At 41.6% G+C, this 26,087-nt stretch overlaps 1 protein-coding gene across 2 annotated transcripts; it reads left to right on the forward strand.

Moving 5' to 3' along the window:
- The first annotated feature begins 495 nt into the window (after positions 1 to 495).
- Positions 496 to 25,124, forward strand: parga (poly (ADP-ribose) glycohydrolase a). Of its 2 annotated transcripts, none has more exons than XM_079169443.1 (18): positions 496 to 634; positions 1,350 to 1,436; positions 1,599 to 2,252; positions 2,360 to 2,492; positions 3,173 to 3,289; positions 3,397 to 3,477; positions 3,993 to 4,067; positions 7,870 to 7,962; positions 9,137 to 9,291; positions 12,057 to 12,136; positions 12,249 to 12,309; positions 12,811 to 12,886; positions 14,610 to 14,757; positions 20,461 to 20,539; positions 20,654 to 20,762; positions 21,811 to 21,916; positions 23,144 to 23,272; positions 23,943 to 25,124. In XM_079169443.1, exons 2-18 carry the CDS (start codon positions 1,384 to 1,386, stop codon positions 24,122 to 24,124), a joined length of 2,331 nt encoding a protein of 776 aa, XP_079025569.1. In that variant the 5' UTR covers positions 496 to 634; positions 1,350 to 1,383; the 3' UTR covers positions 24,125 to 25,124. The 2 variants fall into 2 exon arrangements, with proteins under 2 accessions (XP_079025569.1, XP_079025570.1); XM_079169444.1 differs by having other exon boundaries at positions 552 to 634; positions 1,347 to 1,436.
- Positions 25,125 to 26,087: the final 963 nt, after the last annotated feature.

A 26,087-nucleotide genomic window follows, 5' to 3' on the forward strand; every position in this document is an offset into this window, starting at 1 on the left:
AGCAATGAAAAAGAGAAATAAAATAAGGCTAAAATTAAGTACAATATGAAAATATAATGTCTACTAAGGTGTTTTACTGCTACTGTATGAAATACATTTCTTTACTTGACACAATGTGCTACTTTGTTACTTTTCTTCTATATTTTCTCCAGGACTGCAGGGAGACACTGTGGGGGAAAAAAATGCTCCAAACTTTCACTTTCACAAAATACAGTTAATCACGTCACAATTAAACCTCAGTCTTAAGAATTTGTTTGTTTGTTGGGTAGCTCTCCTTTAGGACCTCACCTATTTTATCTTTGGAGGAAGTAGAAATGTAATGTATCTTTACTTTACTCTTCTATCTAGTATATCAACGCTTCCTTAACGGTTGCACGACAGTAAACTCCTTTTTGGCCAAGTTGCTAGGATACCAACTCATCGTCCCGCCTCTTTTTCTGGTGAACGTGTCTGATTGGCTGACTGAGTGTTTCTACCGTTAACGTACAGGAGCTGCCTGCAACAACTAAGAAAACGTAAACCAATGACGGAAAGATAACATTTGGAGTGATATGTGGTTAGAGAAGTAGTTGTATGTGAAAATGATAATGTAATGCAGCTATCTCACAAGTCTTACACCAAGAGGGACATGCTTGTAAGTTGTATCTTTTCGTTTTATTGGACACAGCACTGCTAGCTCGATGAGGTTGATTTACGTCAGTGCTATCTAACGTTACAAGAATTGGAGCTAGCGAATAATAGCTAACGTTTTGATTTGTAGCCAATCAAAGCTAAGTTAGCTCAAAATGACTTGGTTTTTTTTGTCCTGCAAGATGTGTTCGCATCAAGGTAGCAAGCTACTAACCAAATCCCTCGGAAAGAAACATCGTACAACTATGGTGAATACCCCAAAACAAGTTTTACAGTGAACATAACTCATGTCAAAACTGTAAGGTTGGTTGGGGTTAGTTAGCTAGCTAGTTGTAGCTTTGTTGAACCTGCTAGAAGGAGCTTTCCATCGTGATATGCTGGCTACCGAGCTCTTGCTGTAATACAGTGACTGGTAGAAACTGTCACTTATGCTGAATCGAAAGCTAAGACCACAACTCGCCCCGCAGTCTCGTGACGTGAGAAAGTGGCCGAAACAAAGTCCTAACACACCTCTGTGAAGTTTTACTGGCTGTCCGAAGGTCGGAGTGTCTCTTCCGTCCAAGACCAAACAAAACAAAGCGTTGCATTTGGCTCTATGTAAAGTCCAGTGTTGCATGAAAGCGGGCAATATATAGCTGTATTATAACTTCGTGTTTGTATGCAATTATAAACATTGTCGCAGCTTCTTAGTACGTTAATCGTTTGTCTTTCTTCAGCAGCTATTGTTGATTCATCTTGTCTGACCTGCTGAAGATGGATGAAGAGATGGAATCTCAAGAAATCAATCCTGCCACAAGTAGTTCTGAGTACGTTTATAATAAAGCAATCTGCACATATAAGATCCTTGTTAACAAAGTGCACGCTGGGAAAGGGGACACTGCATCACTATGATCATAAGTGGACACACTGTAGATTCAGCCTACTAACAAGTTCTTCTCTCACTTTGTTCTCTTCCTGTCCTGTTACAGCGTGACTGCTGAAGTCAAGCCAGAGGGCCCAGAGGGCACAGAGAATGATGATCCAAAAACAATCTTAACAGAGGAAAAAGATGAACTCTTTTGTGGACCACAAAGGAAGGACACAACAAAAGACTGTGCACTACTGGAGAACATGCAAGATGATGCAGCATCTCAGACTTCAGTGGACTGTGGCTCTGCAAGTGGGCTGGATGAACCTGTTCTTGCAGGCAGCAGAAGTGACGCAGATCAAACACCCTGTTCTAATGGGCAGAAATCTAAAAGGTCATCTTCTCCTGGTTATAACCCTGTTAAAACAACCTGTGCTGCTGCACCCTCTTCAAATCCCAAACTCACACTCTGTCTCAGTGATAGTCCCAGGAAGGGTGTCAGTACACCTACCAGTGATGTGGAGATGCTGAGTCCGGACAGCCCCGTTAGTAAAACCATGTTCGGCAACAGCTCTGCAGACAAGGATCACGATGGCGGCGCTTGTGCAGAGGACTCTAAGCAGCTTGACAAATACTCTGATTCTGGATGTTCTGCGAAAGAAGAAGTCCCTCTGGTTGACATGCGAAGGGACGATGCTGAGAAAGCTGAGTACAGTGGCGCATCTGATATGAGCCAGGAAGCAATTGGAAGCCAGCCAGTTGCATTTTCTGAAAGGTACTTGTGAACTATTTCCATGTCACACCTTTTTGTCCTAGCTCCACTATGCTCACAATGTCCTCATCACGTGGCATACTGTCCTGTTCTGTCTTTGTTCTATACAGCGTTTCACTCGCATCACATGACATGGACAGAAGATGGCTGGGGACACCCATAGAGGAGCTGAACAGAATGCCTCAGTGTGCCCCCCCTCTGTCTCACCTGAAAGCAATGCCTAACCACACTGTCACAGTCAGGGTGAGTGTTCTTTGTGTGTGGTATGTTGTGAAGAGTACGGCACTAATACAACTTGCATGCAAATGGGACTGGGCATTGTGTGGTGGGTCAGCACTTGGTGTTTTAACAAGAGAGAACCAGATAAGGAAACGTGGTAGGGAGAGTGAAACCATCCTCCATGATCCCCTCAGGGCCTCTTGTCAGTAAAGCTCCTATCAGCCTGTGTCCTCCACTAGTCCCACAGGAACACTGTCAGTGCTGCTGTGGAGCTACCACTTGCTCTCGCCATCAACTAGCCACTGCCACCCATGCGAGCTTCTCTCCATCATCCCCTAACATTTTTTTTAAATTACTAAATCTCTAAATATCTCTACATTAAAGACAGGACAGCTGATTTTCAGTTGTTAAGTCAGTCCGCAAAGGAACATATGACTTTTGGTAAAACAAGTATCAGGCTTGTATTCCCATTATCTGTGTATTCAGTTATAAGATCTATAGTAAATCTCTTAATTCATTTACTTTAGAAGTAATGAACTGAGCTAAAGTCACTGACATCTTAATTTCACAACACCTACCATACCTTGTAATAAGTTTCTAAAAGCCAACTTTTTGATGAGCAAAGAGAAAGCAGTTATCTCAATTATCACTTCTCTCCACACAGCAGTAACCTTTAAAGACATTTAGTTTTTTCTCTGTTACAGACAGATCTCCTCAGAGAGGGTGAGGTCCCCGTTTCCTATCCCAGCAAGTTTAAAGATGCGTGGGACGACGTGTCCGTGAAGATGCCGTGCTCTGAGAAGAATCTTTTTCCTATGGAGGTATACTATACTATGGCATACTAGTGCATCACAGCTTTGCATACTGTTTTTACCACAACATTGTTAGTTACTTTAGGAATATTCTAGTAAAGGCAATTTGTCATCAGGATGGAGGCGGTTTCCAAAGTCGGTGGGAGCTGATCCACACTTCCTTGCAGGGAGGGTTCAAAAGTTCTCTGGATGTGAGGGTAAGACAACTGTGCTGGACCAGACTCTGCTGAATTAGGCTGAACATACTCTTCGTCCTCATTAAGACAGGTTAAACAGCCTTTAAATGTCCCCACTGAAAAATCTACAGTTAGGGAAACAGACAGCTATTCGTCTTCTTCCCGCTCCGCTTTATGTTGGCAAACAACAAACATTACACATTACATCCATCATCTTGTAACAGAGTAATTCACACCTCTGTTCTGCCACCGCCTACTTTCCATGAACACTTACTTTGTGTTCCAGGAGAGATGAACACTGTTAAGTTTGTAATCAGTGACTGCAGAGTGGGAGTTTACAGGAGTTTAAAATGTACAAAACATGTTCCATAAACAACCACATGGTGGCAGAGTTTGTCTTGTATTAAAAGAAGCCTTGTAATCTGAGATCCTAAATATTGTTGTGCTTTAAATTTGCTGTTAATCTGCTGCTATAGAGTTTAATATATTTAAGAATTGTCTTCTATGTATAAATAACTTCATGTTCTTCTACACAGGATGCGATATTGAGATACAACATAACCCATGCAAAGAAATGGGACTTCACTGCCCTGAACCTTCTTTGCACAGAGGTAAGCTGTCCAGAACATGACAACTGTTTGTTATCGGCTGCTCTTGTACAAAAGATAAAGCAGGAAGAATACAGCTTCCCTGAAGCCCGCTGATCACACTGTATAGTCAAAGTGTGTCATGCATCTTTGCTGAACATTAAGCATATGAATTTTAAATCCAATTATTTCGGAGTAAAACATCATTTAAAAAAAACGATACATGCATTCTTATACTAATTTTCGATAAAACATGTAATTTTAATTGACTTAAAATAAATAAATAAACACCTCACCAGTGAAATGCAGCCATTTGTGTGTTTAACAGCTCTGACAGTCCCTGTGAACTTTTCTGGCAGTGTTTGTCTAACTCACCGTGATTAATTATGTCTTTAAAATGAACCTTAATGAAGAATGACGCTAAAGCTCGTACTAAACTAGAGTTGTTGTCGCAAAGGGAGCCTGCTCTCCTCTGTTTGGCTGCGAGCCCATCAGTGTGCTCCGTCCGGAGTCTCACGGGAGCAAATATGCTTCAGTTAGGACAGATGAGCACAGAGCATAGCGGCGGCAGCTGTTGCTGGTGAACCAGGGGAATGTCTTTCTTTTTTTCTGTCTACTTCCTATTTTTTAACACTTCTTTTCCTCTTCATGGACTGTAATCACATACCTGTTGTTCGAGAAACTTTCTCCCATGTGGGATTCTTATGACATTACTTATTAAAACTGTAAAGACATTTAGTATATCCAAATAAAGCGTTAGTCCTTCTGCAGGAATTCCTTCACATATTGTAGATACAATATTTGTCGTACTGTTTGCCTGCTGGACTCAAATAGAGTCTATACATACGGCATATTACCACCCAAATTGCTAAAAAAGAAGAAGACGGGGTCTTTGAATAGATAGTAAACTCATTTCAGCTCCAAGCCTAGTTTGGTTACCTACACGTTTATTATCAAACTCTTTCAGGGTGGGCTCATTTCTTGGTTGGAGCCATTAGGAACAAGGCCATTATTCTAATGGAAGCTCTTAAGTGGGAACATTTCATCCTGCTTACAGTCCAGTCAGACTGTTATCTGAACGTTGATTACTCAGCTAAATTCAGACCGTTCCAAAAATATGTTTTTCTTCTCCTCTCTAAAATAATTTCTCAGAGTAAAAGCAGAGAGCTCCATAGATCAATAGCCACCTGCGCCTTTTTTTATAGCTTAATCCAATTTAATTAAAAGGTCCCATAAACTCCAGCAAGAAACTCGCCCTTCCAGCGGCTCCGCTCTCTACCCTGAGCACAGTGTATCCCCGCATGTATTTCCTGCAGAGGAATTTAGCAAGGAGGGATGGTATTAGCAGGAGAAGGACAAGTCAATTGACAAAAGTAATATAGGAATATCAATGTGCAGATACAGAAATACCTACTGGTTGTGTCTGCTTCCTACATTTCTATTAGTTAATGGATGCGGACTAAGGGAGCATTTAGATCATCCTGCCAACACGTAGAGCAGGAATGATTAACAGCTGCCATTCTACAGCAGACATACCATCTTTCTAATGTAGTGAAGAATCGCATAGACTGAATTGGTTAGCCATTCTTTGGACAACCCAATTGAACAGTAATTGACAGAATACTTTTTACTGCTCCTCCGCTCACACCTTTTGAAAAAAACAAAATGTTACTCCTTTTCCTCGTAGTTTGTGGTGAATTTGAATCTGAACTGTTTTACTCCTCGGCCAAGCTCACCTAATTAAATCTAGAGCAACATTTGTGCAGCCCTGGGGTAATTGTCACGAGGTACATTGCCCCTGGGCCAATGATTGACACGCCGCTCAACGTGTAATAGCCATAGGGGAGAAAAAAAAAAGAGTTATCCAAATTAGGGCTTGTCTGTAAATTGTCTTAGTGTTTCCCCCCCCTGCCAATTGAAACTGTCACTGTGTCACTTTCTGATGAATGTCTTCAGGCTGAGCAGGAAAGCAGTCCAGAAGTACGTACAGCTGATGTTACAATAGTACCTGAACATTCAGCCGCAAGACAACAACACGCTCTGTCGCTCTCACTTTTGTGCTTCATCACTCGTTTTGTTTTCTATAACATTCCTAGACCTCTAAATACAAATGTGAGATTGAGACTTGCGTAGGTTGAGCTGCCAGGAAATTAAAATAACTTATATGAAGACCAGAACGGATGAAAGGTCAGAATGTAATCGATGATTAGCCCATGGAGCAGTAAATCTGGACCGTCATATGTATTGATGTGAAGATATAGTGTGTGTGTGTGTGCTACCTAACCTGTGTGTTACCGCGGTGGCCGGCAGCTGAAGCCGTGGAAAGACTGAGGGATCATCTTTCTACCCTCATCCTGTCACATCACCAGCTACCATCTATTAGTCCCACACGAGCACTTTATGATGTCTGCCCCCTCATTACTTCTGACAGCATTTAGTCAGACCTGCTCTGCAGCCATATAAATGCCCCCCCCCGGCCAAATCACGCACCGAAAGACTTCCTGCTGAAATTGAAGCCACCCTGCCACTCTCTCCACAACTGGTCATTTACATTTGCTCCAGAAGTCCATTTAATCAGCGCAAGCCTCCCTGCTTACCTTGATAGAATAAGGCAAGTGATTGATGAGCAAGCCAATACACTCATAAGTGATTGCGTTGTAAATCTGGGTCTATGATGGAATAACTGGGTGTTTATTTTAGAGGGAATTGCAGATGGATGCTGAGGTAAGCTATAGGCTGAAGTATGGACGCCTTGGCCGTGGCAGGCTCGCTCCCAGATTGATGGTAGTTTCTTCTGAAACTGGTTTCTGTGTAGCGAGCAGCTCTGCAGCATTTCTTTTTCCTCATTCGCCGCTGAAGTGTTGGGATTATTTATATCTGAGGAGTGGAAGTTCACCCTAAAACAACAATAAACCTCCATTACCTCCACTGACACTGAGTTTTCTTCTTGAATGTGAGAGAATTGAGCATCTTTCCTTAGATATTGGTTACTGGTATTGGGTTATGACCTCAGACTCACTGTCAAACAGTTATTACACCTCTTAAACCTTCCTCATATTCTTCAGGGCCAGGTTGTCTCAAGACAATACTAAACCCTAAAAGAATAATTGCAACTATTGAAAAATAAATTGCACGTGGAGCTTTCACGTGTCATTGTATTTTCAGTTGTAACAGAAAGGTTATGTGGGTGTGAACTGTTCAAAAACTGATAGTATTATTTGTTGAAATCTATCCATACAAAGTAAGGTATTACTGAACCAGCCTGCTTTCTATAAAATAAGGGTAATGGAATATTAATGTAGAAATGTGAGAAACACATATGCCTGTATAATACAGTATGCGTGGCTCAGTTATGATCGACTGAGAATAATCTATATTAGTTAAACAATACTTAAATGTTCGGGCAGATCAGTAATAACTCTCTGTGTGGCGTGACTGCAGACTGCGGCCTTTTTATTCTTATTTTTTTCACGTATACTTTGACTTTTCGGAGAATGTATGGTCATGAAAATTTGCCCCGGCGGCATGAAAAAGTGTATTGGTAAAATGATGTTTGAACCCTGTGTTTGTCTCACTATGGTTATGGTTTACTTTAAAATAAAAGGACATAGTTGCCAATATAAGAGATACAAACTGTTTACATTTTAATAAAGAAAGCAACCAAGCAAAACAAACAAGACATTAATATTTTGGTTGGAAAAAAATCAGTGGTGTTACAAACCAGTATGTCACTTCAGATCTAATCAGTCACTCTGACTTAACGAGGCAGAGAAATCCCATCTAACAGAACTTCTGCTGTGTGTTTGTTTTTCTCTCCTCTCTCCAGTATCTTGTTCATCCAGAGTTACAACTCCTGTTTGATGATATACTACCAGCTATGGTTGACCTAGCACTCAATGCTCCTGTCCTCTGCACAATGGTAAGTACCGTGTACTTATTTTTGAATATGTACACAGTTTATGTTGGGGGGGGGGGGGGGGGGGGGGGGTTGTGTGAGGTAATTGAGTGGTGAGCTATTGCACTACAGTTAAACAGAGGTCAGCAGCGTAGAAGGATATAGGAGGAAGGATGTAAGTGCGTGCAGTCAGCGAAGAGGCAAATGGTTCGATGGTGGATGTTATACAAGACCAGCTCATGAGTTACAACCGCCAGATAATGAATCCCCCCGTTTTGGTCCATATCAAGAACTGCTTCATTAGAAAAGAGGGCTGCGAGAGGAGAGGTCCGTCTCATTTCCACTCATCCATCTGATGTGTCATGCTTGTGCACTTGAGGAAATTCCTCTTATGAAATTGAAAAATATCATTCCATTCCTTTGGACACGTTAGTTGTTCCTCCTCCGAGCAATATATTTTGAGAAACAGGGCCCTCTCTTTGACTCACAGTAAATTGAGCTGATCCATGTCACAGATCTTTTAAATGTCATCCCCGTTTGTCTTCATTTTCGTTCTCCGTCATCAATTGTAGCGATGCAAAAATTCCAAGATTGGTATATCTGTAATTCAGTTATCTATTTCTGAGTCCTCAGTTTAATCAAATCATCTTAAATCAGCTCCCACTCTGGGCAGGACTGGAAAATCCCTCTGATTGCTACTGGAGACAGAAACAAGGGGCAGAACGTTGAAGATGCTCAGCGGTTGGCCGATGAAGCTTTCTGACTCTCCGCTTTAGTTTGCAGTATTAAGCGTCAAGGCTAACGTTTATGCGTGTGTGTGTGTGTGTGTGTGTTATTAGAGCTGCTATTGATCTGCTAACTGCGCAGCCTTGGGAGGCTCTTTAGCCCTAATCAGTGAAGATAGATGGGCCCTGTGTGTCTGACTGAACGAACCCGGGGGAGAGCAAGAAAACCAGGACCTTAATTACTACCACCCATTTACCTCATGGAACTCTCCATGTCTCCTCTGCTTGCTATATTGCTAAATTAATTACCTACCCCCCCGTTAGCCATCAAACCTACACTACTGCACACACATAACCTTGTGTGTTTGTTGTGCATCTCTCTCTTTGTCCCTAGGTTTCCCATTCTGATCTCCAGTCCCTCAGGTTCGGTCTCTTTGTCACTTTTTTTTTTCTTCCTCTCGTTCTCTTTCTAGCCAATTCCCCTACTGAAGTCAAGGGTGAACCACTCCCTTACTCTCTCTCAGGAGCAAATAGCCTGTCTTCTGGCCAACGCCTTCTTCTGCACATTCCCCCGACGCAACTCCCGCAAGTCGGAGTACTTCAATTATCCTGAGATCAACTTCTACAGGTAGAGGCACACCATCATTTCAAGAACTTTATAGACACGAAACAATGATCAGTAGCTCACTGGGGAAATGGAGTGAGCTGCAGTCATTAGTTTTTTATTCACAAAAGTAAATTTGCCCCGTGAGCTTTTCGCCCTTTGTAAGCCATTACTTTAAGCAGGGGACTTAGTAGATCTTAGACTCAGATATGAATCCTCAGGTTGCCTCATTGGTCTGTATGCTTCAAGAAGAAGCGTACGATGCTGTCGGGCAGGAGCAGGATTGGAGTCATTGGCATCATCACACTTTTTTCTGGTCCTAAATGATTGTGGAACATCCCGTGTTGCCCAGGTTTTATTGGCATAATAGACTTCAGCCGCAGTACGTGTGCATCAAATGCATTCAAAGATACGTATTATTGTAGGTAGATTATATCTGTTACAAACTGGTAGAATTCTGATTGAGCTCCGTTTTTAGTGATCCTACCATTCAGAGGAAACTGATTTCCATAAGGGGGCACTACTGCCTTGAAAACCTTAATAGATGAGTTCTATTACTCAGTTTTGACTCATTTAGTGTCCAGTACGTTTACACGCAGTCATCTGGGCCGGTGGATCTAGCTGTTGAACACAGTCACAGCATGTGGTATCTCATTTGTTCTTTTGTCAAAGAGCGTATTTCTGTTTTTGTATAGTTGTAAGATTAGTGCCTGCTGTACAGTGACCGCCCCTGTCACCTTATAGCCTTGAGGACGGGACTGTGGGCAGAGAGTCTCTTTGAGCTCCATGTTTCTGTTATGCCTTTATGAGTGGGAGGGAGATTCAGAGCCAGAGTGTTAAATTGGGGTTTGCTGTGTCTACCCACTCAGAACCAGTGGTCTGTTAAGAAAGCCTGGGATGGCTAATTGTAACAAACTGTTTTAATATACTTTTTTTTTTAAAGACACAGCACACCTATCTATCTGTCACTGGTCTTCTCACAATCTGGAGCAGTCACGTTATTTGGAACGGAGGGAGGTGATGCATGAAGTCAGTCAAGTCTATATTCTTGTGTCTGAAGTACACAAGCTCTATTCCAGTATTTATGGCCTGTAAGCACCTCAGCACACACTGACTTGACATTGTCCAGATATCACCTCAACTCAATTTCCCTGTGTTTCTTTGAGGCACCGTCTCCTCGTTAGTGATGCGTGATCACTTCCGGTGTTGTGGCCCGACATCGTGGCAATACCTTATTATGATAGTGCAGAACATAAAGGGTAGCTTTAATACTATATCATTTTCATATTCCCTGCAATCTGCATGGGCTCTAACTGCTATCCAGACTCTAATTAGCCATCTACTCTCCCTCGGGGGTCGAGCAGTATTATTTTATGAATCCCAGGAGTGGTCATATTGATCATGTGTGATTTGTTCCCCCCCCCCCCCCCCCCCCCCCCCCCTTCAACTCCCCCATTTTATCTGAATCTTAATCGTACTCGCACAATCAGTCATCTGTATGGGTGCGTGTGCTTCCACATCAAATGTTAGTGGCACGCTAAGTGAAGGGAGCTCTGTAATAATGTAAGCATTGATTCCAGTTGCACGGCTGGCTGTTCAGACCCATGCCAGCGCTCGGTTTGCCTGCCTGCCTGCCTTCGCTATTAGCATTTCTGCCGGCAGTGAAATACAGGAAAGAGCAAGAGGGGAAAAAAAAGTCTTGGTGTTTCTGAGAAGATGAGACAAGACAACCAGTGCAGTCTAAAATGGGCCCTGGATCGTTACTGGCCCTCCCTTTCCCCCTGTAATTGAGGGAGTGTCCGTCACTTTGCTTATCGGCTACAGTAGCGCTCTGTCTCTCTGCAAGCAATCTGCTGATTGCTGTTTTGGCAGAACTGTCAAGGTTTGTCCTCTGTTAAGTGATGGATAGATTCGAGGAAGAGGAAAGAAGGCCGACTTATCTCTTTAGCTTCTTTCCCTCCGTATGAGAAGATGACGTAGGAAGCCTGTTTAGCAGTTTAGTCAAGAACGAAAGCTCATTATTAAGAAATATATCTTCTGTTTTTGCTCCTGAACCAAGTGACCACAAGTTGGCCTACCTCATTTGCAGGGAAACAGCCTTTTTGGTATTATTAAAACTGTCAGAAATCCTCTGTCTCCTGGTGCACTTTATGTAGGAGGTAAGGTTACAGTGGATAGGAACCAAGTAATTAATATGACTTTTGATATGCTGGAATTGCCAAATATATTTGTTTTTTCTCTCTCACTGAAGGCCTTTTAGTGCATTGCGTTTCCATTTAATTTGCCCCCTCTGTTTTTGTTTCTTTACTGGTCTATGCAGAACGTGGCAGGAGGGAAAATGAATGCTTAACAGTGATTAATCATCAGCGTAGGTCGCTTTTTAATGGAGGGAGAGTACCAGTATGGGATGATTTTAAAATGTCCACCCAATGCTCTCTCTCTTTTCTCTCGCTCTCTCCCTCCTTGTCCCTTTCCTCAGTCCACCCTAGTTTTAATGGTAACTCTAAAGAAGTGAAACACGGCCTCGGGCATTACCATTGTATGAAGGACAGAGGGAGATGGGAGAGACATTAAGCCAGTTTAAATGCTTGACCTCACTCCTGACATGTTGTGGCATGGTTGTGCACTGAGCTATAGATAATGCATCTGAGTGAAACATCCATGTCTCTCATCTGCTGAAACACATTACGTTTAATTTAATATCAACACAAATATATATTTTAAGTAGCACATACTCCATTCAACATAGTCTCTTGTGAACTCAAATTCTCATTTGCTTTCTTTTTCAGGTTATTTGAAGGTTCTTCACCGAGAAAAATTGAGAAATTGAAAACTCTGCTGTGTTACTTCAGGAGAGTTACACAGACCAGTAAGCATTAATGATACCCCACATCATGTTGCAGCTGTTGTTTCTCTGTAATGCTCTCCCATGTTTTTCAGTTGATGAACATTTTTTTCTTTTTTTCTTTTCCTTTTTTAAGAGCCGACGGGTCTTGTTACATTCACAAGACAAACACTGAACACTCCTCCTAACTGGGAAAGGTATTACTTTCAACTCTACTTCATTATTCATTAAACAATTTAATGACACACAACAATCCATATTAAAGGAGATTTGTTTTTAAAATGTGTCCAATATTTATTGATGCTATGTTTTGGGTCAGTAAAACTTTTTGTGTACAGTGACTCTTTAAATTTGGTTAAATTGTATCAAAAAATGAGAATGTCCCCACCACTTGAATGAACATATCTGAATGTGTTGATGTGGTCCGAGTGGCGTAAGGACCACGCTAACAACAAAGAAAGTTCCTACAAAGTAATGACTAGAAAGGTTTCAGGTGATATGTGTTATTGTATTTATTTATTTTGTATTTATTTTATTGTAACTCTAGAGCATTAGATCAGTTTACTTTTAGTACATGCACACTTTCCTGGAGCAAGTTGCGGCTTCACCTCCCTTAGCATTGAATTAGTTTATTGTTTTAATACAGGGAATTACTCATTGGTCAAAGAATAACTGAACGTTTTGCTTTCTTTTTTAAGTTCCAAGACTCTGCTGAAGCGCCTACACATCACTTGTGAAGGGACGATTGAGGATGATGGATACGGGATGCTGCAGGTAAGAATTTGTTTGCATCTTTTGCACCAAACTTCAAGTATAACTAATTATTGAGCCTGGCGTAATTAAGGTATATTTTCGTGCCAGTGCCCCCCAATCTTTGTAAAAAGATTCCCCTTTTAAATGATTTCCTTTTCTAACTATAAACTCAACGTGGAAATAGTAATAGCATACCTGTGTGAAGCTTTCAAAAGTCAAAGAGACTCACTTGTCTGAATAGTTGTCCACAACCTGCCGACAATCTAAATCTGGTGTATGATTTTGGGGTATCTGGGTAAATTGTTGGCTTTATTTCTGCATTGATTCACCCCATCTCCTCACTCCCCTCAGTTTTCAAGGACGGCTGGTGTTTTTGTTTTTTTACTCTAGCTGACAGCTGATTTTTACACTTGAGTAGTTCAGAGGAGGCAAGGGTGGAGGAGTAGACCCTGGGGGTGGGGGATGAGGGAAAAGGAGGCGCATGGAGGAAAAGATGACGAGGGTGAGCCATCTCACTGGGGCGACCCAGTGGGCCAGGAGTCCTGCCGGCGGATTGATGGCTACCTCAGCGGGCTGGGCACTGGCTGTGCGTTGAGTTTTCATAGAGCAGAGTGGGCTGTCATTCTGTCAGGAGGTGAGATTGAAGGGTGAGAGGGGAGGGGGGGTGAGGTCATAGGTGAACCAGTGAAGGAGGTGAGAAGTTGAGCGACTGGGTTAGACGACATACACACATGCAAACACACTCACGTTCACACAGATTGACGCAGCTGTGGGCCAGTGAGCAGAACCCTCACCCCTGACAGTCTGTTTGAATTGCAGCATTTTGATTGAATCTGCTTTCCTCGTATCCATGCCACAAAAACAAGGAGTGGGCTTAAACGGCATGAAGCTCCAGGATCACACCAAGATATTTGGCTAAAAATGGCTTAAATTCAATTGAGTTCGAGGCTCCAGAATCCAGATAATGATTTATCGGCTGACAGTTTTTTCCATAAACCCATCACATAAACCTCTATCTATTTCGCACATTTTGGTTCTGTGAATTCCTTGTTAATTATTGACCATCATATACATCGATACCGATATATCTGCAATGAGCTTATATTTGCCAATATGTTGGCCCGGCTCATTGAGAACAATGTAATTGTAAAATCATCTTTCATTCTTTGAACTACAGGTTGTACTTCCCATTATCAGACTAAAGGATGACAAATATTAAGTACCCACTTGTTTTTACAAACGAAGGCCGGAGTGTTTCCTCTCTCCCTGTGGATACATCACTATATAGTGAGACCACAGAGGGAATGCCAATCCACTTATCCCATATTTAAAAATAGAGGCAGTCTGCAGACATTCATGCAGATTCTGCATTACTGCTCATCATCAACTGAAGATTTTATAGATATTTTAACTATCTCTTTAGATTCCATGCGAGTTGTTCTGCTAGGATTTCCTGATTTGATTATTCACTAGCAGGAAGCAGTGCAGTGATCCTTCGACATTTATCTGTGTTAAATGACCACAATGGATGACAGATAATAAGTAGACACTAATAGAGTAATATGTTCACGTAATGGGAGGGACGGTAGCTAAACCTCACAGTTCTTCTCAACTGCATAGTATGGGCAAGACGATATATTAATGTTGCTGAATCAAGGTTTGTGTTGTTGTGAATATACCTGAGGTATTTAGTGCCATGTTGGTTGACTCTTCACTTTATTCTCTTGTAATATTATTTCATTAGGTGGACTTTGCAAACAGGTTAGTTGGTGGTGGAGTAACAGGACATGGTCTGGTCCAGGAAGAGATCAGGTTCGTCATCAACCCGGAACTCATTGTCTCGCGCCTCTTTACTGAAGCTTTGGAATACAATGAATGCCTCATCGTCACAGGTACGTAGTCGCACACATGCATAATACCTATTTTCATATTCTACTTTGCATGGCATTAATTACTGGGCGTCTTGAAAAATCGTTTCACTTTTAGTAAATCAAATGAAATCAATACCAGCGTACACCAGGGAACAATTTTATCGACTAATTACATTTAAAAACAGGAAAGAGCAAACTGCACTTTTCACTTTTCTTTGTTTTATTCAGAGCTCCATGTTTCACGGATGCTTCTTTTATTGAACTCGATCTGGTCCTTCCTTTCCTTCCTTGCGGTTTCCCCGTCTTCACTTCATGTGTTGTTGACAAATGGGATGAAGCAGAAATGTATTGTCAACAAAGGAGAAGTCATATTTCAGAATAAAAATATAAAAATATGTAGTACAAAAGATAAACAGTACAATAAATTAATAAACATATCAGAGTAGTATAGAATAATTCATATGAAATAAGTAACCACAGAACAATATTGAGGTAAGTCAAGAATTAAAAAACAATTCAAGTAATGGCATATGAAATAAAATACCCTATATAAGTTCTTGGTCTTTGAGGTTTGGTTGGCTCAGAGGATTCCTAATAAGCAGACAGACAGCAGCTTCTGTGTGGCCTGAGTCTGCAGGGTTGGAGTTTGCGCTCCAAGTACCATGGCGTCACCAATGCTCAGCCTCATCAGTGATGGGACCCTTGAGTAGTAGTAATGAATTGTATTCTCGGCAATAAGTCAGGCAGCTTTCTAAGTGAATTGGCTTCGCTCATTTTTTGATGTCATGGGCAGAATCTCTGCCAAGTGGCGAGTGTGTTTTTGGTGACCTCAAGAGTGCCTCTCTGCTTTTTACAAATGATGAAGTTTGTGTGGTTTTATCGGACTGTGACCTCTAGCACCCACTTGTGCTGGTTGCATCCGTGTATGAAATGAGTCAGCACCACTTTTCAGTCTGAGGCCATCATACTCCACCAGAAAATACAGTGAATTGCCCCCATTGGGTTAGGAGCAAGTTGCTGCCCCAAGTGAAGCGGTGTGAGTTAGAGCATCAGCAGTGTTTTAGGCATTGTTCCAGATTGTTGAGGGGAAAAGGGAGCTGAGCCTGAAGGCCAGTTCATCTACGTTCCAAGTCCTGGCCTTATGTCCATGAGCTCTACACACACATTCAGTAAGTTTCTCATACGGAGACTAGATTTTAGGACAGGTTATTTATAGGTTTCCACCCAGTTAAGACTTTCTGTGACATGGTACTTATTAGCCCACATTTTGCAGGGAATGGAGCCGTTGTAGAGCAGACAGACAGTGTGCCTTTGCTGCCATGGTATATTTCTTTACTGCTGTTATCCACCAATTAGCATCTTGTGACTCAACAGTTACAGAATCAATGTATTTTGGTCATATAAGACGGTTATCTAGCTCTAGTCGTCGTGTATGTGTCAATCCATGGATTGGGCGTGCCAGGTCATAAAAATGAACATTTCTGGTGAATAGTGGAAAAGCAGTGAAACAATAGCTAGCAATATTTCTTATAAACAATCACTGCGGTCATCTGGATGGGAATGAACCTCCTAGTGTGTGCATAATGTGTCTCTAGAAGCCTGTCAGTCCAACAAAGGGTGAGCGGAGAGCAGCGGTCCGTCGCCCATACAGATAAATACATATTAAACAATAATAAATGCTAAAGTGGGCTGCCTGATATACTTGTGCGGCTGTTAATATACCTTGACGCCCGACTCAAATAGAGTTGATATGCGGAAAATTCTGATAAATGTTCATTTATTTAAAACCAGCCTACTTCAGTGTTAGAGGTGGAGTGTTCATGCCAATGAGAGTCTCTAAATTGGATAAAATAATTCCTTTGGGTGGGTGGCGTCCCCCATTGGTTTGTGGACTGCCGTTTTGAAGCCTCGAGTTTGGCATTTAGGCCGTCGTTTTTTTGCAAACAGAAGTGACATGATAGGGTTGAGCTAAGTTCAACAGACATTTTTAGGCAAATTAAAGGTTACAATTAACTCTCGTGAACTGCAAACACACTGTCAAAGGGTTAAAGCTCTAAGACAACAACACAGACAACTTCCAGACCGGACTACGCAGTGGGGAGCGACCTTTCAATCACAAGGTAGCCCCACTCTAAAGCATCGACTCTGAATGGGACCATAATTTACTTAATGAACATCAAGCTGTATTGAGGACGATTTAAAACTAACGATTGAGACCAACAACTCATGTTTACAATGTTTACTGAGGTAATAAATCAAGTGAGAAGTGGGTTCATTTTCGCATAGAGTCGCCCCCTCATTGGCTGTTAGTAAGAATACAAGTTTAAGGCACTTCCGCATTGGCTTCACTTTTCAGACCTGGAGGTTGCCCAGGCAGATTCAGATGACGTCAAAGCTGATCCGCGCATCGCTACAATCTATACAGAACGAATAGCGCAGATATATGATTCTACCACTCTGAATGCAATACACCTTCATGCCATGTGATATATTGGTTGATATTTTGTTAGCTTACCTAGAAACCACACAAATCTCACATGCCTTTCTAGTTTTACACATAAAATTGGCTAAACTAGTGTTGTTTTCATCTCCCGAGTTATTTTCTCTCGTTCATTGAGCCCCGTGTGTTTATTGGGCTCCATTCATTTCTTCCCCCGTCTTTCTATCCAGTAGCGGTGTAAATCCATTGCATTGATTCACTTGTGACTGCCCCGTTATCCGTCATTCCTCTACAGCAGAATTGCTCTATTTTTCAACCTCCAACTCACTCTGCTTGGGTCAACCTCTCTAAGTGTTCTGCCCGTTCACTCGCCTCCCTCCCCCTCCTCTGGCCATCCTCCCTCTGGTCAAAGTAAGGGCTAATGCAGATTAAAATCATAGAAGCACGTATTTAATACAATACCCCACGTGCAGTTACTGCCAAACAAATGAATTAACATAAATGTTGGGATGGACATAATGTGATCAAATCAAATACACACATGTTGGTACCTTCATTATCTTTGTTTGTGGTGTCATTGCAGAGTATGGAGAAGTTTTATCCCATTGCCTCCTCACCCCGTTTCAAAATATCCTCCGTTGAGTCAGTTGATTGATGCTTGCATCATATTCATTTTATTGCTACTTTATCTAGCTTGACCGAGCAAATATTTAATATACACTCGTCCTGGTTTGTGCCTGTATCTCACAGGGGCATTAAAATGAGCCTTCAGATTTGCTTTTGATCACACAAGAGGCATCATTATCCGGTTTGATAAATCCATCTGTTTGACATGAGTGCATGTATTATAACTTAGCTGCGCCTGCAGAAACTCAAATATAGATGGTGCTCCCAAATGTCTGCACTTCATTGATTCTGTTGATTCTTTGAACTTGTGCCTAGCAAGAGAGACACATGGGCTCCGGCTGAGTACCGAACTCAGGACTTTTAAGGGTACAGACCGAATTACGTTGCTTCTACTGATTTACATTAAATCAATCAGTGCCCAATTTGGGTACTTGAGACCGCACCTTGGTGAGAGAGTAACTTGGGAGTGTAGAGAGAAATAAAGAGAGCGGGACTACGTCACCGCTGCAGCTCGTTCAAGTCACAGTGAGTCAGGGCAATGGCGAGCCAAAAGCGGTTCCAAGGGTGGGGGTTACACTTTCCAAAACTCGACGCAGACGACGCTCGCTGCAGTGTTTGAAATGCGAAATGCAAAGCTGACCAGGGCAACGCGTCTCACATGTGCTTCCTCCGAGAGACACATGACAGCACTCTCAAGCCATGTCCTGTTGACAGACTGTGATAGGCTGGTGGTTGTAGGGATGGGTTTGGGAGAGGGAGAGGGAGGTACAGAGCAGTTTTATTTTGTGTGGTCTGTGTAAAATGTTCTGAATAAAGAACACGTTGAAATTACAGAGAGAGTAAAGTACCGAAAAAAAGGAAAAGTTGGGTACCAGTATTGGTTATAATGTGAACGGTACCCAACCCGAACACAGACAAAACGAAATAGGAAGAGACGAGGACTTTGCGTGGTATATCTGCACCTTGCATATCTGCTACTGTGCATTGCTTGTTGCACATAGTCTGGTTGGAACAGCAGAGTAAAGAAAAGGAAGAGCCAACATGGTGTTAATACCCCTGATCCACAGGGGTCGTACCACAAAGCGCACACACACAACCAGTGCTGTTCAGTGTTAAAATGGACTTATGTCTTGTTCAGTACGCTTCTTTCTTTGTGGCGCCATGTTATCTTCTCCGGAACTCCCATCCCTTCCAAGTCACCTTCAGTGGTTAGTCATCGTCCTCCTCCCTCCCTCTACCCCTCCTCCTCCTCCTCTCCACTTAACTTTATTACATTTGGACAGAAAGGAATTTATTGCCCAACTAAGGTCATTGCTCCACTAATGGAATGGCCAGTTACGCCATAGATTCATTTAAACCTTTCAGAATATTCCTTGCACGCATTCAGTGTTTCCTCTTAAGGTCTAGTCTCTATTTCTAGACTCTCTTTTTCCGTCTCTGTTTTTCCTCTTCGGTCGAGTTAATCGTATGTCTTTGTCTTTAGAGGTGTCTTACATTGGGTCTTTCAGTGCATTTGGAACTTGTACGTCACATCAGTTTTTGTCCAAAGGCGTTTTCGTATCGGAAGTTAGAGGGACACGATGTAATCTTGTGATGGAAGCCTGTATGCCAGGAGGCTTTTATGGTCGGTTGCCAGGATAAATAGGATCAAGGTGAAGGACAGCTCTGTTGATGGAGGAAGCGATACGGGTAGCCGGTTGTTTGACGTTAAGAGTCACTAATGTTGTAGAAAAAAACTTTGAATGGATCTTTAAAATAAATGTTCAATTTGTTCATTCAGCCTAACCTTTATTTAGTCATTTGCCCAGTTGTTGTTGGGTTATGTCTTGGCTCCAGAACAGGCCATTATCTATGTCATACTTTTACATAGAAAGGCACAAATCAAAAAACATCATTCACACTTAGACTTCAAGTATTAACAGATGCTACATGCTTAAAATGAAATGAAGACAATTTTGAGAAAGTAAAAGCAGCGTTTAATTACTGCTCTTCAAGAGATACTTTCAAGAAAAGACATTTAGCATTGCTTTTAAAATACATTTGATCTTCTCTTCCACTACCATACGCAACTCTGCCAGTACATACAGGAAAACCTCAATGGCTATATGAATCAAGTGTTAAGCACCTGCTCTTCATTGAGGTGCAGTAAAACGTCCTCATCCCAAATGCATAATGTTTGGAGCCTTTAATAGGCATCGCTTTCAGAATTGAACAGCTGTATTTGCATTAAAGAAATGATGAAATCTTTGGAGCTCTAACCGTCAGCACACACCAGTACAGTATATAAAGAAGCTAACTTCTTAATGACAGAGGTGTGTTACCCTGTCGGCTAATGAATGAGTCACGGGTGTTTCATGTTTTGAAAGCATTTTGGGAATGTGGCCAAGGTTAGCTTCTTCTGTTCTCACCATTTCTTCATATTATGGCTGAAAGCTTTTTATTTAAAAGCCCAAAGCGGATTACTTATTAAATCAATGGCCTTTATTTATGACAATCCAATACAAGCTGATACTGTGTACTCGCATGGGGAGCACAGAAAGCACTAAATGTGATTTAAGAAATAAGGCGCTGAAACGGATTTAGGCCCTCTGGGTGCTCTGGCTGCTGAATACTGAGTAATCTCTTCTTTTTTTTCAACTTTCTTTCTTGTTCTGCAGGTACTGAACAGTACAGTAAATATTCTGGCTATGCTGAGACTTACACATGGAAGGAACGCCACAAGGATGAGACTGCCAGGTATTTGTTCCTCACATAGTACTGTTTGGTCAGTCAGAAAAAGTTTGAGAAAAGTTGATGTGGATGTTTTAAATCATTGTCAATTCCATCTCTCTTCTTCTTTTTTTTTTCCAGGGATGACTGGCAGAGACGATGTACAGAGATCGTGGCCATTGACGCTCTTAGATTTAGACACTTCCTTGAGCAGTTTCTCCCTGAGAAGATGGTCAGAGAACTCAACAAGGTGAGAGAGAGAGATGCGTTCATTATGAATCCCGCTGCTTTTCCTGGCAAAGCCTCTCCTGCGTAGCATTAAGGAGCTAGGATTGGCCAGGTCTCTATGTTCGCAGAGGTACCGGTCAATGCCTAACCCGAACCAATCGTCTCCCCCTCAACCAGGTGTGCAGGGCGGGTCTTTCCAAAATGTTCTGTGGGATTCATAAAAACGCGCGAAAGAGATATTCTTGTCTGTTTGCACATAGATTGACCTGTGTAAAAGTATAGTTGGTTTACATTATTACACAATAAAATACAATGTCAACTCTTCCAGAAGATGTTGTTGTCAGTAAGTGACGTATAGGATAATGCTGGACATTATGCTGTGAGTAAAAGCTCATAGGGGTGAACTTTGACATATCATTAGGGACCACCTGCAAAGATATTCATTTAAGGCGCGGTGATGTGTCACACCACTGAATTGATCTCAGGGATACCGACAGCTGACACCCAGCCGCTGCTCTGCGGCCAGATACACAATGGGGGGAAACAGTTGGCTCACTTCTATTTTTTTTTTATTTGGACAGTGTGTTTGGCTAACCGCTAAAATATAACAGAACGACCGGTAGAGACACCACTGTACCTCGCTGCGATAGCTTGGTGTTTTTGTTTTTGGTAAGATTGTATAAAGTGTATTATATGACAACTTAGAGCTTGCTTTCATACAAAGATGCTTGTTTTTGAGTTTGAACGAAGTGTTTTTGACAATGCTTTCGTATTCTTTTAATTAAACAGTTAACGAATCTAGTTTTCTACTTTTTCTGTTGAGGAATTAGGCAACACATTATGCATCTGTGGGCACTTTCAAAGGCTTTATTGCAATTCAACACTGACTTTTTCATGTTCAGCCCACATTAGACCAACCAAACTGAAAACAACACTGCTGTATACTGTACATCTCAACACAGTTCTAACATATTGTACAAATAGAACGTAGAAAAATATTGAAAAAGTTTCTCTTGTTTCTATTTCCTCCCCACCTTCCGTTCCTCCGACTCCCTGTGTGTGTATCCCAGGCATACTGTGGATTCTTCAGACCCAACGCAGACAGCAAGCTCCTCTCTGCAGTAGCCACAGGCAACTGGGGCTGTGGGGCTTTTGGTGGAGACACACGGCTCAAAGGTATCGTTAGCTGAATTACAAATATGTATCCAGATAGATTGTGTATAACAACAGGTGTGAAGAAATAAAGCTTTTTCATACACAGGAGCTGAAATGGTACCACTGATATAGGTAGATGCGTAATATTCCTTACATTAAAATATTAACTGTGGATTCTCAAGCAGGAGGTAAATATAAGTAGCTCGGATGGACTCCTTGTCGCAGCCATTGAAGCTCCTGCTCTCGCCCAATCTCCTCTGGTCAATTAGTGGCTCTCCCAGGGTGTCACTCACCCGTCCCGCCCCCCCCTTTATAGATCAGCTGACACACATTTATGTTTTCCATTAAAAGGGCAATTGATTACAGGGAGGGGACACCATAAATCCAGGCTGATGCAGTTCTCTGCGGGCTTACACTACATCACTCTTCACAAGCAGGGGCCCCTGACTGTCCCCTCCAGTAAACCACACTGCACATTTTGACCAGTTGTTTTTTTCTAGTCAATGTCTTCAAACATTTTAATTAATTGTTATGTTGTTCGTACTTATCATTAATGGGGGCTGTGCTTTACTAAAACCCAAATATTCTCATGAATGTCCTTCATTATTAATGAATAGCATAGGTATGTTATTGTACAGTTTCATTTAGTACTGAAGCTGTTAATTTCCTCTGCAACACGCTATGAATAGATCCCCTGGATTTGACAAAGTCCCTGAGGATGATATTAGCTTACGGGGACCCCCGCCCTTTAGCCCTGGAATTAGCATAGCCGGTATTTTTAGACGGCAATAACTGTATTTTACAATACAGTCCCGAAGCTGAACTGTGATGTGGTAGTTACAGAAGACCAAGCTGTTATGTCGTTCTTAAGATTATAGACCTTTTGAAAATTATGTTCGTTTTGTGTGTTTTAATCTGCAATCAATATCCATTATGTTAAATATTTAAAGTCTTAAGACCTAATTTGCCAGGGCTAAAAGATTGAGTGCTGTTGATGAGGCTATGCTAGCAGTGGTGGATTATTTACTCTTCGGATACAAATTGCTCCTGTCACTCGCGTTTTTTTCTGCCAGAAGCCCTACCTTATCCAGCTTATTGACCAATTACTTCCTTTCCTCAGCTTCTTTTCAGCGGTCAATTACACATTTATGATTGCATTCTGAAACTGAAGGATACTAATGATGCTAATATGGTAAATTGTTCTTGCCTGGATTTCCCTTTTAGCTTCTCACCCTCTCACTTTTTCAGCCCTGATTCAGTTGATGGCTGCAGCAGAGGCCGGGAGAGACGTGGCGTACTTCACATTTGGAGATGCTCAGCTCTTGAGGGATGTTCATAAAATACACGCTTTCCTCACTGAGAGACAAGTCACCGTCGGTAAGACTCGCACACAAACACAAATGTTTTTAGTCTTTTTGTTTCGGGAGTTAGACTCTCTAGTCACTAAATTGCATAACAAACATGAACGGAAACGATACCAGCCACTGTTAGGAGTGTGGGGCTCATGGGGCTCGTACAGCACACGGAGTTTGTCCTTGCTGGCGTCATTACAGAGACAGTATGCATAAATAACAGAATGCAGTCCATCTCAATGTTAAGTTATTCCACCTCATGGGCCATCTCTGTTCCTTAGCCCATCCATTCAGCCTCAGCCGCAGAGTGGATTACTGCCTGAGCTGACCCCAGCCTCTCTCCTCTCCCCCTCCCCCTCTTTTCATTTTTCTCCCGCTGACATTTATTGAAGCCTTTCAGAGAAATTCCCCTCCAGCCATCCATTTCCTAAAGTGGAGCTACAGAGAAAAAGCTCACAACTTGTGTGTGTGTGTATGTGTGCTTGATTTATAAATGAGACCGAACACGATTTCATTTTTCTTTTTTCTTCTGGTTCAGTTTCTGTCTCTCTTGCTTGTACTTTGACGACCTGTTTATTCTCATAGTCCACATTTTCTCACAAATCCTGTTTTTACCTCCCTCCATATTTCTTTCTTCTCTTGACCCCTGCACCATCCCCTCTCTCTATCTTCACCTCTCTTCTTTTCTCTTCCAGGGAGGCTGTACTACCTTCTGAACCAGTACTCCAGTTTGATGTGCAAGAATTGCCGCACGACACGACCTGACGTCAGTCTCTACGATTTCATCTATAAGAGTGTCTCTTCCCCTCCACCCGCCGACGCCCCAGACTCTGCTAAGGATTCTGGGATGTCCTCTCTCACATCAGACTCTCAATAATACGGACAGAGCTGCAACTTAACCTCCCTCCCTCTGTCTCTACGAGTAAAAGAGACTCCAGGTTCCGAAAAAGCCTCAATGTGCTCTCAGCCTTGTGCTTACAATCACGTTTTCTCTCACACTCCCTTTAAGTTTGCGATCCCAACACAAACTACCAAACACACAGTTTTGCCTTTCTCGTTGGTGGAATTATAGGAGCCTCGTAGTATGTCACCTACATGTGGTGAAATGTTTCAGAGACTTATAGCAATAGTAAATCCTGGTTGCTGTTAGGCCTTTCTTTAGTCTAAATGTGATGTGGAATTATTTTGTTTTTACAAATATTGCCAAATATTCATCATATGCATGGTTGTGGACACTACATTGTTAATAATCCAGGACATGATGATCATGATGATCCCTAGTTATCTTGTTCTATATTGTGTTTGCTTCTTCTTGGATGAGTCGTCTTCTCTATTTGCCATATCCAGGCTGTGGTGATGTTGCTGAATGCAGAGAGATGATGAGATGCCATACTGTAGTCTATGCATGGGTAACATTTATTTATCAAATATTCTACAAACACATGCTGCTCTTTTATACCCTAGGATGTAGATGTTCAACTCACATATTGTCCTTATTTTAATGAGTCAAAACCAACTATAACATTTCACCAGTATGAGAATCATCTCCGATGAAACGGATGCATTTCATTTATGCTGATTGTCATCTTCAGACCTTTGATTATATTTTGAGTAACATAATCATTTTCAAATATATTTGCTGTTAAGCACAGCAATATTACTGTACTTTATATACTAATTAATAAACGGGAAGCAGATAAAGAAATAATTGCTCGCAAAATATTATTTTTGTTAATGATTTTACTCAACTTTTACTTTGGCGATGTTTTTTATTCTTTACTGTATTTTCTGATTGACAGTGTGGGTTATATTTAATGATGGGTTCATAAATAAACTGGAAGGCTGTACATGTCTTGCATATACTTTAGTTTTTTAGGTTGTACTCTTTATTATAATTTCTTAATTAAAGTATATCCTGTTAAAATGGTATTTCTCTGCTGAAATCATTATGATTTACTGCCTGATGATCAAAGGATCACGACAGTACAAGCAAAACATTTGCAAAATAACACGGGGTTTATTGGACCAGCTGTTTATTGGTTGCATAGGCCCACTTCAGTTAACTCGCACCTTTTGATGTAAACCAAAAAATATGTCAAGAGGCCATTCTGCTGTGTTTTCAGTATGTAGTTTATTTACATCAGAATATGATGGTAATGTAATTATTCAGAAATGATTCTTTCAGACATCAGAGGAAATTAATGTCTTATGTGCATGTTTGCAGTTGTGCCTCGGCACCACAGATTTGTCACGTAATTTCACATAATCATACATTATTTAATCATATGGAAATGTGATTGATTTTTGTGATAGCACGTGTACCAAGGGCTTTCAGACAAATTTAATTCGGCTGAATTACGGCTCCTAAATACCCTCATGATGTGGACTTCCATAAATGGGGTGTAGGCTTGGCTAGGGTAAGTGGATTACACATTATCTGCTTCTCCCGCTCTTTGTACTGAGGCCGGCAATGAGCTGTGGACTCAAAACAAAGTCAATGTGGTTTGGCAGGCCTGACTGTTGATGGCTGCTGCGAGCCGGGGTCACCTGAACATGAACTTTATTTGGGTTACTGGTGCCTCCTGGATTTATTGACAATGTGCCAGCCAAATCCAGCAAATGAATAACCATAGTCAACAACAATGATGACATATTTAGACTTATTCATATATAAAAAAACAATTTATGTCAACAAAAGTAGAAGGTTAGAGAGATTTTCACTCGTTTAATTTCCCGCTGGTCCAGTTTGGGCCTGTCGAGTGATGTAATTATTCTAAAACAGAATGTAATTTAACGCTGAGCCTGTAATGTTACCCAGCGGCACAGGTCTTTTCATCGAT

Source organism: Pholis gunnellus (genome assembly GCF_910591455.1).
Source record: "Pholis gunnellus genome assembly, chromosome: 11".
NCBI classification, from domain to species: Eukaryota; Metazoa; Chordata; class Actinopteri; order Perciformes; family Pholidae; genus Pholis; species Pholis gunnellus.

What these genes read in the sequence shown, in the direction of transcription:
- parga (XM_079169443.1), top strand. Translation starts at nt 1,384, where the DNA reads ATGGATGAAGAGATGGAATCTCAAGAAATCAATCCTGCCACAAGTAGT. An exon ending in CACAAGGATGAGACTGCCAG is followed by an intron (nt 20,540 to 20,653) that starts GTATTTGTTCCT and finishes TTTTTTTTCCAG; the next exon opens with GGATGACTGGCAGAGACGAT. An exon ending in TGAGAGACAAGTCACCGTCG is followed by an intron (nt 23,273 to 23,942) that starts GTAAGACTCGCA and finishes TTTCTCTTCCAG; the next exon opens with GGAGGCTGTACTACCTTCTG.